Source organism: Zonotrichia leucophrys, chromosome Z (genome assembly GCF_028769735.1).
Source record: "Zonotrichia leucophrys gambelii isolate GWCS_2022_RI chromosome Z, RI_Zleu_2.0, whole genome shotgun sequence".
Classification (NCBI taxonomy): Eukaryota; Metazoa; Chordata; class Aves; order Passeriformes; family Passerellidae; genus Zonotrichia; species Zonotrichia leucophrys.
Genome location: NC_088200.1, coordinates 22,187,086 through 22,199,028, shown reverse-complemented (window position 1 = coordinate 22,199,028; position 11,943 = coordinate 22,187,086). Strand labels below are relative to the sequence as shown.

At 43.6% G+C, this 11,943-nt stretch overlaps 1 protein-coding gene across 2 annotated transcripts in view; it reads left to right on the top strand.

Annotated features, from left to right (window-relative positions):
• Window positions 1-3,460: 3,460 nt before the first annotated feature.
• PCSK5 (proprotein convertase subtilisin/kexin type 5) overlaps window positions 3,461-11,943 on the top strand; it is a 229,580-nt gene continuing 221,097 nt past the window's right edge. For both annotated transcript variants that reach the window (XM_064736486.1, XM_064736487.1), the window contains exon 1: window positions 3,461-4,160. In XM_064736486.1, coding sequence (XP_064592556.1) covers window positions 3,963-4,160 — 198 coding nt within the window. In that variant the 5' untranslated portion in view covers window positions 3,461-3,962. The remainder of the gene's footprint in view (window positions 4,161-11,943) is intronic.

Sequence of the window (11,943 nt, the reverse complement as noted above, 5' to 3'; positions counted from 1 at the left end):
GTACGGTGGCTGGTGTCAAGTGACCTAGCTGTACTGTTTATAAAAACCAGTAAAAACAGTTTATGCTTGAAACTAAGGAAATCTAAATTCTCCTTTGGATTCCAAAACTATCCATCTTTCTTAGGCAACCTCCAAACATCTCCTTGACACAACCTCCACTCCTTGGGAGGTTTCTTTAATTCATCTACTATGGTCCAGACTCTTCCTCTCAAAGGCTGATGAACACATATTCCCAGTTTATTCTTAAAATAGTCTGTGTTCTGGAATGTCTTCAGGGGCCAGCAGATCTGCTTGCAGGACTTCTTCCTGGAAGATACTGAGCTGCCACTTTCCTTAAATTTATATATTCTATGTGGTTTCCTCCTTAATTATGACTCTGGGGTGCCTAACACATCTCTGGAGCACTGATCTGTGAAACATACAGGAGTGCTAGAAAGCTGACATGAAGCACAGCACAGTAAAAAGGCTGCCAGAGCTGGTGAGCCAGAGGGATTTTCAGGCTGAGAAAAGGAAAGAATAATTTCAGGACTAGGTAGGCAAAACAGCAAAACAAGAGGCAATTAGAGCACATAGGAGAGAAGCGAGAACAGCCACTGAGGTCAGATTCTGGATCACTATTGTTTGGGATTAACAACTGAGGACGGACTCACAGATTAGTATTAATAAGTAAAGGACGAGAGAGACCTCTGGAAATTTGCATTTTGAGCAGTCAGACAGATACTGACTTTTGTCATAGAAGAGAGGCAAGAAGGGGGTGGAGGGGTGTATGTGTCTGTTAACAAGAGGCACCAGTGTGACAATAGTGATGAAGTGAAGAAAATTAGTGCCCTTGCCAAGGGGAGATAAAAACTTTTCCTGTGGTGTACAGACAGACAAGCTATCAGGTCTCCCACAGAGTTCAAAAGCAAGCGCAGCTACCAGCTACATACAGTCCATATCCAGCAGGTACACTGAATAAAACTCCCACACTGCTGCCTGCCAGTCTCCTCAGCCTCTCCAATCCCCTGCTATACTTACTATGGCAGGAGTTCTCACCTATTTTTTCTTTTTTTTTCTTTTTCTTTTTCTTTTTTTTTTTTTTTTTAGGGGATGTAAGGAGTGAAGTCCCTATGGATTTTGCTATGATTAGAATTTAGCAAAACTTTGCAGTCTGGAGTTCATATTGAAACATATTCAAATGTTTCACAACACAACCAATGTCCAAATGTTCTTACACTGGCTATAATTGCCATCTAACACAGTGGCCTCAGCAAAGAGGACTATAATCACAGAAAAAAAATGCCTCTGGGGACTGTACCCCTCCTCCTCCAGAGGCTATTTTTATGTACAGTAAAATTTCCACATTTTTGTTATGCTATGCAATAATATGCAGCTTTACAAAAAGATACTTGGGGACAACGATGTATTTATCAAATCAACTGATTCCTAGTGGCTTTGGTGCCTGTGTATAAAATACCATCAAGTGAGACAAGTTGGAAGTGAGTACATGATAGTATGGCTTTTTCTTTGTAGAGTGCACATTTTGTCCATCATCTATAGCAGAAACAATACTAGAATTATCTGAGAAAAGACCAGAAATTAAATTTTTAATTTACCATCTTCAGAAAAACAAACTGGGGTTGCATAAGGTTCAGATTTTGTGACCCATTGATTGCTATTTACTTCTGTAGGGTGGATATTCATGATAAAGCATCATTTAAGCCCTCCAGATATAGGATAAGAGCTGACTTGTGTAATTATCATTGAATCAACAAATAAGAAGGGCTAATTGCTGGAGCATATTTAATGTCATATTCAAGGAATGTGTATTTATGAATATTAGCAACAATATTAGCTGTTAGGACTGCCTGGTCCTAACAGCTACAATTTATACGAGGGCCTGCTGAATCCAATGAGAGTGTTGACTGCAGTTTCAATAGAAGAACAATTTACTCAACAGTAAGCCACCATCTGTGAAATCCTAGGGAAGGCAAGCCATGAGGTCTTAAATGTACAAAGAGAACTTAACAGTACATTGGAATATACTGAGAAAATGATCACGCAAACTACAAAAAAACCCCCAAACAACTAACAGAGAAGAAGCAATCCCTGCAAATAAGTTCTTAGAAATGTCAAACAAACAGGGAAGTAAAGAATGCATTTTCCTCCTTTCTACTCTTATCAAAAGATGTGGGAAGATGTTAATCACCAGTATAATACCCAAGTGTAAGGGAAAAATTAATGAACCTAAAGCAGAGAATCACCTGAATTGGAAAATATAGCTTTCTGCGTTTTACTACTTCTACTTTTCAAGGGAATCAGCTGCTGTAACGGTAGAGGTATTTCTTCCACGTTTTGGTGGAGGAAAAATGGAACTCCATGTTATTCTTTGACCTTCTGTAAAGTATGTAATTTCTCATACTTCACCAAAAAAGTGAGGTACAGCTGCCTGACTGGCAAAGTCAGTCACCTTTGCTGACACCTTTTTCTCAGAGAAAAGTAATGAATTTACGTTAGTGTACTGCAATGGTACTTCTCACGTCCAAATTCCTTCAAAACTTGCAACAGATCCTCACAGTAGGTCCGTCGGACCAATCATTGTAATGTTCAGGCAAAATGAAGTAGATGTACAAGTAGTCCAAAGTTATTATGGTGGCTCAAATGCACAGACCATTAAACAAGAAGCTGGGGCTGGAATGGAGACGAGTTTTCTCCCACCCCAGCCAAGCACCAGCTTGAGACAGCTGCTGATGACCAGCAGCATCTTCTCTAGGCCCAGAGGTGCTCTGCTTATGGAAGCAGGTAGGAGATCTGTGCCAATGCTGCACAGGAACATGGATGAGGGAGCAGTGGGAGCTTTGTCTTCTCTCACTGGGTCTGGAACACCAATCCTCTGCCAAAGCAGCAGCCACCCAGTTTTCTTTTTTGAAGGTGGTGACCACGGACAGACCGGCTGCATTAAAGGACGATGTAGGTGACGCGCAGCCAGCAAACGGGCACACAGTGGCTGCCGGAGAGGCAGCTGTGGGGCTGTTCCTGTCCTGCCTGCCAGCCGAACACTTTCCCCTGGGAGCGGCAGGCCAGGGCAGACCCGGCCTACCCGAACAGCTGGGGCTCTCCCTCGGCCCCTCCTCGCCCGGGGCGCCCCGCGGGCGCAGGGCCGGCAGGCCGCCGCCGGTGCCGAACACGAGGCCTTGCCGCAGGCCTCGCACCTCGCCGCGCCTGCTGCAGCCCCGCCGGCGGGGCGGCGGCCTCCGGGGCCGGCGGGGGGGCAGAGACAGCGCTCGGGGGCGGCGGCCGATGACACCAGCAGTAGCCCGGGGCCCAGGAGCGCGGAGAGCGAGGCAACCCGGCGCCGACTCGGCTGCCATTTCCCCTGGCCTTCGGCGCTGCGGGAGCGAGGGCGGGGAGAGGAGGCGGAGGAAAAGGAGGAGGGAGGGGAGAGGGAGGTGGCCGAGTCGGAGTGCGCTGAGGCTCCGAGCTGCCAACACTCACACATCGCCTGCCGTCGCAGCCGCGCTGCTCCCGGATTCCGGAGAGAGGGAGCGAGTAGAGGCGAAGAAAAGCCAGACGCGGGAGAGGAGGCAGAAGACCGCTGGCAGGGGGAAGGAAGTCAGAGAGGAGGGAAACGTAGGGAGAGGATTAAGGACCCCTCCTCCCCGCGGAGAGACGACTTCCCATGTAGCTAGGGATAGAGGGGGAAGCTGGCGCTCAGGAACAGTGAGAGAAGCTCTCACAAGCAAGTTACTTAATCCCGGGAGAGCGGCGGGAAGAGGGCACAGCAGCAATCACTGATCAGAACCACTATTCCCAGCCCCTCATCATTTAACCCCCGGGTGGTTCAATGCACTACTCCAAGCTCTTCCTAGTTTCTTCCTCGGGCTAACTTCGGAGGACGTACCGCCGGAGCGGCCCGGAGGGGAGGACAAGGGCCTCGGAAGAAGGAAGGAGAAGTTTTGTGGGGGTTGCGTGCAGAGGAGAAGATGGGCTGGAAGCGCCGCTGTTGCTGGGGAGGCGGAGGCGGCGGGGACCTTCTCTGCCGGCTCACCCTGGTGCTGGGGTTCCTGCTGCCCGCCTGCAGGACGCGCCTCTACACCAACCACTGGGCTGTGCGGATAACCGGGGGGCTCCCGGAGGCCAACAGGATAGCGAGCAAATACGGATACGTCAATATAGGACAGGTAACGCTAGTCACAACTACTTCCTAACGGGCACCGCCGCTGCGGCCGCCCTGCGCCGCCGGGGCAGGGACAACGACGAGGGCAAGGGACGGGCGGCCCCGCGGCCGCTGCCCGAGCACGGCCCCGCCGCAGGCCCCGCCGCCGCCGCGGGGCGGTCAGCGGAGCCGCCCCGGCTTCCCGCCGCGGGCCCCGGGAGGTGATGCGCGGGATCAGGTACGCCGGAGAGCTTGGTGTCGTGGCCTTCCCGTTCAAAGCCAGGTGTGAAACGGGGCGCGGGCCCCGGAGCCGCCCGCGGGGCGGGAGGGGGAGGGCATCGCCGGGGGGCGTCCCGCCGCGGCTCTGCGCGCCGCCTCGCTGCGGCTGAACTTTGCGCTCCGCGGCGGACAGCCTCCGGTGTCCCCTTTCCGAGTTGAAAAGCGCTGGTACAAGACGAGCTCGTCCTGCTGCGAGCGCCCGTCTCTCTCGCCGGCAGCCAGGACGTGGCAGCCGCGGCCGCCGGCTGGGCGCGGAGGGCGTCCCGACCCCCGCGCTGGCGGGGCGTGCGGAAGGAGGCGGTGGCAGGGAGTCCCGCAGCGGTGCCAGGCGGGCGGCTGCCCGCGGCGTTCCCTGGGGAGGGAGAGAGCGCCGCTGGGGCCGAGGCCACACCTGGGCTTGGCTCGGTCCAGATATCACCACGTCAGAAAATTCTTGGATACAGTCAGGTTTAGAAACTGCAAGTTAGCAAACACCTGGTTCTTACTGGATTCCATCACACTGAAAAATGCCCCTCTTCTACAAATAGGCACAGTTATCTTTGAAATGTCCTAACATCACTGCTTCTTAAGGAGTTTATACTCAGCGTTCTAGGCTTTCCTCGCTGTTGTTCTCAAAATCCAAGTTGCATATGTCGGGTTTACAAGGCGAGTGCCTACAAAATAAACAGTCCTGTTGCATGCTTGGGTGCAAACATCCAAGTACATTCTTTGTAGACAGTAGTTTATTCTACATGAATTGAAAGGTTAGAAATGAACATTTACAGGTACAGAAGGCTTCCTTTTGTGCATGAGAGTTACAAAAACGCAGCTGTGTTTACACTCCAGGCGTTTCATATCAACCAAATCAAAGTAAGGTCTGATTATTATTGTGTTTTAGAAAGGGTTCCCACTTACTACATCATTGAATCAAAAGTTTAAAGTACATCTCAATGTTCCCACTCATTGCAAGCCTGAATAAGACAGCTGTGTGGTCAATTAAGATAAATAATTTACATGAGAAAAACTGGAAAATGTCACTGGGGTAGCACAAAACATGATGTGTAAGGATGCAGTTGCTTAGTAAAACTGAGTATCAACTTCTCTCGTGGAGCACTTAAGCAGGCAGGCAATACTACTTCCAGCTGGAGGCACTAAAATTTGGGAGGAAGATTGCATGTCAAAATTGAAGTACTACTTCAGAACTAAAGTTTAGGAATCAAAATTTTTTGCATCAGCTTTCTTTTTAGTCTAACACATTTTATGCTCAAGATGTTTGTGTTCCTATCTGGGCCCTTATAGTGCCAAAATTAGCAACAGCTAATTAGTGTCAGCTGCAGGATGCGCCTTTCCCCATTTTTTCTTTTGTCAGGCTGGCTGGTCAGCTCAGAGCCTGCCTTTTTGTACTTTGCATATGTAAGCCCCATCTTGAATTAAGGAAAGAATGCAGTAAGCCTCTGTTGTTTCTTGTGTCAGTGAAAGTGTCTATGTACAGCTATGAAATATACAACTATGAATAATGCAGATTAGAAATACAGATGAGAATGAGAGAAAATAGACACTATAAGTAATTGAAATCTGGAAAATACTTTATTAGGTATATGGATGAAAAAAGACTAGACTGTGTGTCTAGGTAAAGATGAGTAAATGGAGTTAAGGTATTAACTTTTGGAGAATAGGAATCAGGAACAGTTTGGACAGACGAGGTGGGCTTGCCCATAGTGAGCTTTTTTCATAGATCTAGAAAAGCAGGAAAATATTTCATACAAAACAGGAAGTGCAAAAAGAAGATAAGAATGGGGCATAATCTTCTGGTTATTACTGAGCGACAATTGCAAGCAATTAAAAAAATTATTTTGTGTGAGATGTTGAAAGATATTTTCTTCGCTGAATATGCTCTGAAAACAAGAGACACCAGTAAGCAGAATTTTCTCATAGAGTTACACAATAGGCATAATGTTTTGGTTGCATTAAATTTATGAGCTCATCTTTAAAAGAAAGCGCAGAAAGCTAAATCAAAATTCCACTGCAGCTGGTCCAAAGGACCAACTTACAAATTATCCGGAAAAATAATCTATTTTAAATATTCAAGATAAGAAGTAGTGAAACTGTATAAAAATGAAATTTGCAAACCAGGAGTATTCTGACAACAGTAAATTGCATTATTAGAGCTGCAGGAAACTGGGGGAAGAGGGGTTCTGAAGGGCTTGTTTCCACTGACTATAATTTTATGTTTGTGGAAAAACGGCATTGACAGGTTCATAAAGTTGATCAGTGGAGACAGGATGGTAGACCCAGGAAGGCTCTGAATTGTAAATACTGGCTAACATCCCTTCTCCCAGTTTTTGTTATTTAGTGCATTCCTGGTGACGGGAGGAATTTAACTTACTGTTTTTTTGATGCTTGTGTGATTTGGAGAATATCCAGTTGAGTCTTGAAATACCTTTTGAGTAATTTTCATTGCCACAGCAAACCTGCAACGTCTTGCTGAATGACTGGACAAGTGAATCAGAAATAGATGGCAGAAGGGGGTGTTAAAAGAGGCCTTGAGATGACCTGTTGGTGAGCAATTGAGAACTCTCTCTCACAGTTTCTGGTAAACTTTTATTGCTCTCAGACTTCTGTAGTCTTTGGGTCTTACTATGAACACTCAAAGCTTTAGCTTCTTTATTCATTGAATAGAAGGATTTTCCATTAAATTTAGGGAACACAGCACAACAGAGAAAGAATCCTCTCTATGTTTTTCCAGGCTACATGTTCTGTTTCCTGTTTCCTACAAATTGCTCTGACATACTTCTTGTTTATCTTGTATTTCCTGTATTACCAATGAGAGATATGTCTTCTGTGTTTCACTGGACTTCAAAATTATACAAACATGTAATATCAGGACTTAAATGCATAGAGTTGACTTCTTTTCCAATGTAGGTTTTCTGACTTACCCTTGAAGTGCAATTAGTAGTTTCTCTAGCATGAAGAAGTGTTGCATAGTTCTTTTTGCACAGGTCTTCTAAGACAGTGGTCTGGACCTGCGAGCCCTCTGGGACTGTGATAAGATAGCCTAACATAAAGCAGCTAGGGAGTTGTTCTAAGTTCCACGCTGGATGGAGCAATTTGGGCTATAGTGCATCCCCAGCACCTCTTTGCTGGCTTGCTTTCTATTTTGCAGTGGCTACGCAAAGCAGACCTTACCTTAGGGCAAAGTATCTGTCACTGACATTTAGGAACATTTCTTTCACTGTTGGCAGCTGTCAAGGGTTAAGCATATCTTCTGTGTAGCATTTTGTACAGTTGGTTTAAATATTGTGGCTATTTGCTGTCATCAGGTGCCAGGAGTTTCTTGTTCAGGCAGTGGATTTTCCTTTAAGGTTGAGGAGCACAGGAAAGACAAATGGTTGGTACCCCAAAGGTGATGGAAGAATGGAAGAGATAAAGATATCTGTGGTTGCAATGAGAGAAATGCTGCAATAGTAAACTTCAGATCCTGTTCTTCCTTTCTTCTTTCTTAATTCTAGACATGAGCTGAGGGTGGGTGAGCACTTTCCCACATCACATCTTTTTTCTCCTGATAGTATTTGTTCAGGAATTTTACCTTTCTGATCTCTTCCAGAAGTGAGTAGTCTATTCCCTGCTCTTTGCGAGTGACTGTCCACCCAATCCCTACAGTTTTCTTCATACAAGGAATAGACACTATTAGCCAAAAGGCATGTAAGTGTTTTCAGCTTGAGGAATCACAGTAAGATAAACAGATCTGGCTTTCTAAACAATGTAAATGCTGATATCACTTGCCAGTAAGTGTTTTGTGGTGGGTTTGTTTGTTTGTTTGTTTTAGCTGGGAGTATTATTTGAAGCCAGCAGATCACACAAAAGTTTAGTAAATAATGTTTCAAACCTGTTCATTTCAACAGTTCATTTCAAACCTGACATTCTTTTGATGCCACAGAGAAGATGATGTGTAACAAGGTCAATTGATAGAAAGAATGGGAGGAATGGCGGTTTTTCATTTTACAAATCTATTCCTGATGGAAGGCAGAAGTAAATTTTGCAAACTAAGTATTTCAAATTGCAAGACAAGAAAGCAGTTAAGGAAAAAAGGAACTTAATTTGAGATAAAAAGGCTAAACTACGGTGGTTGTCTTCAGCAAAGGAAAGGAGCTTGCTGCCAAAAGTCTCCCACCACTTTACAAGGATGTCTCAAAAAAGCAAGATGATAGACCTTTGTGTAAAGTTCAAGTACCCCATAATATAGATAGATAATAGAAGAATCATACCTCTTAAGAGCCTGTGTGCTCACAGTATTGCAACAGAGATGCCTTACTAAAATTTAATACTTGTAATAATTTTAATGAAGTCCTGAGTACTAAGGATACAAGTATCAGGACAATGGCATCAAAAGAATTAAAGATAGGTGTACTCTAAGTTGTACGCGTATGCAGATATTTTTACATATCAGCAAATGCAGATAGGTAAAAATACACCAAGGAAAACAGAATTTTCTCTTTTACATAGAAGGAAAAAAGAGCCATAAGGGGTGGTACAGAATAATCACCGGGAGACAAATATTTGGAAAATATAAGTTCTGAAAAACCTTTTTTTTATAAATGCTCATAATGCCACAGAACCGGTACACCTGAACATATTGTAGTCTACAAAGGGTATACCATGACTATTTCTTCATATTTAGTGGTAGTTTTCTCATCTCTGCAGTTAAAAATGGGAGGAAGGAGGGAGAGAGAGCACATTGTAGTTCTAGTAAATGTGAGCTTTTCATTAGGAGCTGGGTGAAGAAAAGGAATGCTTTCTGATCATGCAGGCAATCTAGTAGCATTTGTGTGTTGTTATAAAATGAGGGAAGATGATAATCTTGTGTAACAGTATAGTAGTCAAACTACAAATTGTGTGATGATTTTTTTATTTAAAGCCCTTAGGCAAGCACAAACTAAATTATATTTTTAAGAATAACAAGTAGTAGCAAGCTCAATTTACAAATGACAATGTTTGTGCAAACTGTTTCTCTCAATCAAAGTGCAGGAGTGGAGCAGACTGAGTTCAATGGAAGAACTGGAAGAAATCTGTAACATGTATTGATGTAAATCCATGGTGCATGGTACCTCTGGTATGACAGCAGTCATGTCTGCTATGACAACCTCTGACTGACAATGGCTAAAGCTGTAGAAGTGAAGGGCAAGAGGGAAATCACTGCAGATCGGTTTGTCCACTGTAGTGCCTTTAAGGAAAACCAGCTATGCCCACATGTTTCCTGGCAGACATGTAACCTGTTTTTGAAGGTCTTCAGTAATGAAGTTCCACAGTGTCAATGGAGCTAGTGGTTTTAGTGGTCTCTTATACTCTTTGCCCTGGTGAAGTCAAAACTGTATTAGTCTTTCTGCAATTCAAAGCTGGTGTTTCTTGTTTCTCTATGAATGTAAAGAGTAGCAACATCAGAAAAGTTGTAACATTTCCCTCTTCCAGACTTTTATGTTTTCCATCCAAGTTCAGTCCTTTCCTTTGTTTTATGTCAGTGAGGCCTTTCACTGACGAGTCATGCTGTTTGACTCTAGTCTTTCTAAGATGATCCTCATATTGAGCGAGGAGCTGCCAGAGCATTACAGCTGAGTGCAGCATAAGGATTCCTTCAGCTGTCCTCAGGAAAGCACTCCTATTTATGTAACCCGTTATGGCATTTGTCTATCCTGTAGCCATATGACATTCTTGACAGAGTTCAGCCTGTGATCTGCTATGGTTCACAGGTTGATTCTGCCAAATTCCTAGCCCATTGTTCTCCAGTCTGAATTTATTCATTAGGTTGCTGCTTATTAGGTGTAGTACTTTGCTTATGCCTTTGCTAAATGTTGTCCTGCATTTCTAGACCATGTGTTATGGTGCCAGTTTGTTTTGAATTCTCTTCCTGCCCCTCAACATATGAGCATATAATCTCTGAGTCTTTATGTATTTTAGTAGGTGTCAATTCTGTGCCAGTATTCAGGTCACTAGTTGAAATATTGACCAAAACAATTTCAAGAGGAATTCTGGCTGGTAATTGTTTGCTGCCCTGCTGCAATAAATAGATAAATCTTATGAAGTTTTGACCTACTGTTCCGTAGTTTAATTCTGTGCCCTACTTCAGGAATTTGGTACTATTACTCAAGTAGTACTTCAAGATAGATACAGTTTTTATTTTGCAAAGTATCTACTCAAAATAAACATAAATAATATAATAAATATAAAAATCTGAAGAATATTGGATTGGACAGAATCATGAGTGATATGTACCTTAAGGTGTTCATAAGTGGATTTTTAACCCCAGTTGTAAAAATGATTTCTTTTTCCTCCAACTTACAGACTAAATTTAGTCACAGCCAGTGTTATATATCTGCTCATGTGCTTTATCTGTCTCTCTGTGACATTTTCAGGGTCAGCCTTTATTTTGCTTCTGTAGCTTCTGGTTTCCTATTAGGAGAGAGAAGATAGACCTCCCACTCCTACAGTTATCATCGTTACTGTGTTTTGATTGACATGTGTTTGCCTTGACCAGAAATTATGTCTTGCTTGTATACAACCTCCCCACTCCTTTGTACTCTTTTCCCATAAATAATGCTAGTTGTTCAGGTAAGACATTTCCAGTGTCCTATTTTCTTGTTTTACAGCTGTGTTCTGTGGTCTGTGATTGACCAGTATACCTTTTTCTTCTCCTCCAAATAATCAATTGTAAAATCAGCAAATGGGGAAATACATGTCAACCATATCATGTGGTACTCTTTGTCACCTGCCTAACGCAGGAAAATATATGATCCAACAGAATCGCCCTTGCCAATGATACATACCTTAAGACAGTAAGTGTTTATTTGGCAACATACTGGGCTCAATTTGATTGATATTTCCAGAATGAAAAACTGTTTGGAATCAAACATTGGCAAGTCCAGCAGAGTATGAGAACTACAGAATGAAGTCCTGCCAGAACAGCTTGTTGTGGACATTCCTGTGTATTACAAGATGTTGCACAATGGAGGTGAGATTATAAAAAGCATGTTAATCAGGCAAGAGGGAATATGCAGTTCTAAACAAATAAAGAAAGAAAAAATTGTATGCACAGACTCTTCCAAAGAGAAGAAACCTGATCCCAAGGGGGATGGCATACTTTTTAATAAGGGATAGCCATCAGTCCCATCTTTGCTCAAGTTACTTTTTTTTTCCCCCTTCTTGTTGGTTTTTTTTTTTTTTTTTTTTAGGATGTTTCTGTGCTAGAGGGAACAGGTATCACTTAGGTTTGTGTTCTGGGGTCAGGTTGGAGTTAAGAGATGCTGCAAGTCACAACTAAAACGTGTGCTATATATTTTATTCAAACTAGAGCAAAACCAGTGGGTTTTGTGTAAGAGTGCTTAGAAGGCAGTGTAGTGTTACAGAATAGTGCTGTGTCTCTGAAAGTCAATTAGAATTAGATAATGTTGTCCTTTTGGAAATATATAGTTTAATCAGTGGTAGCATGTAGGGATACTGAAATCAGCTTGAAAATAAACTTTCTACCACAATTTGAAGTGTTGGAATGCAGGCATTCT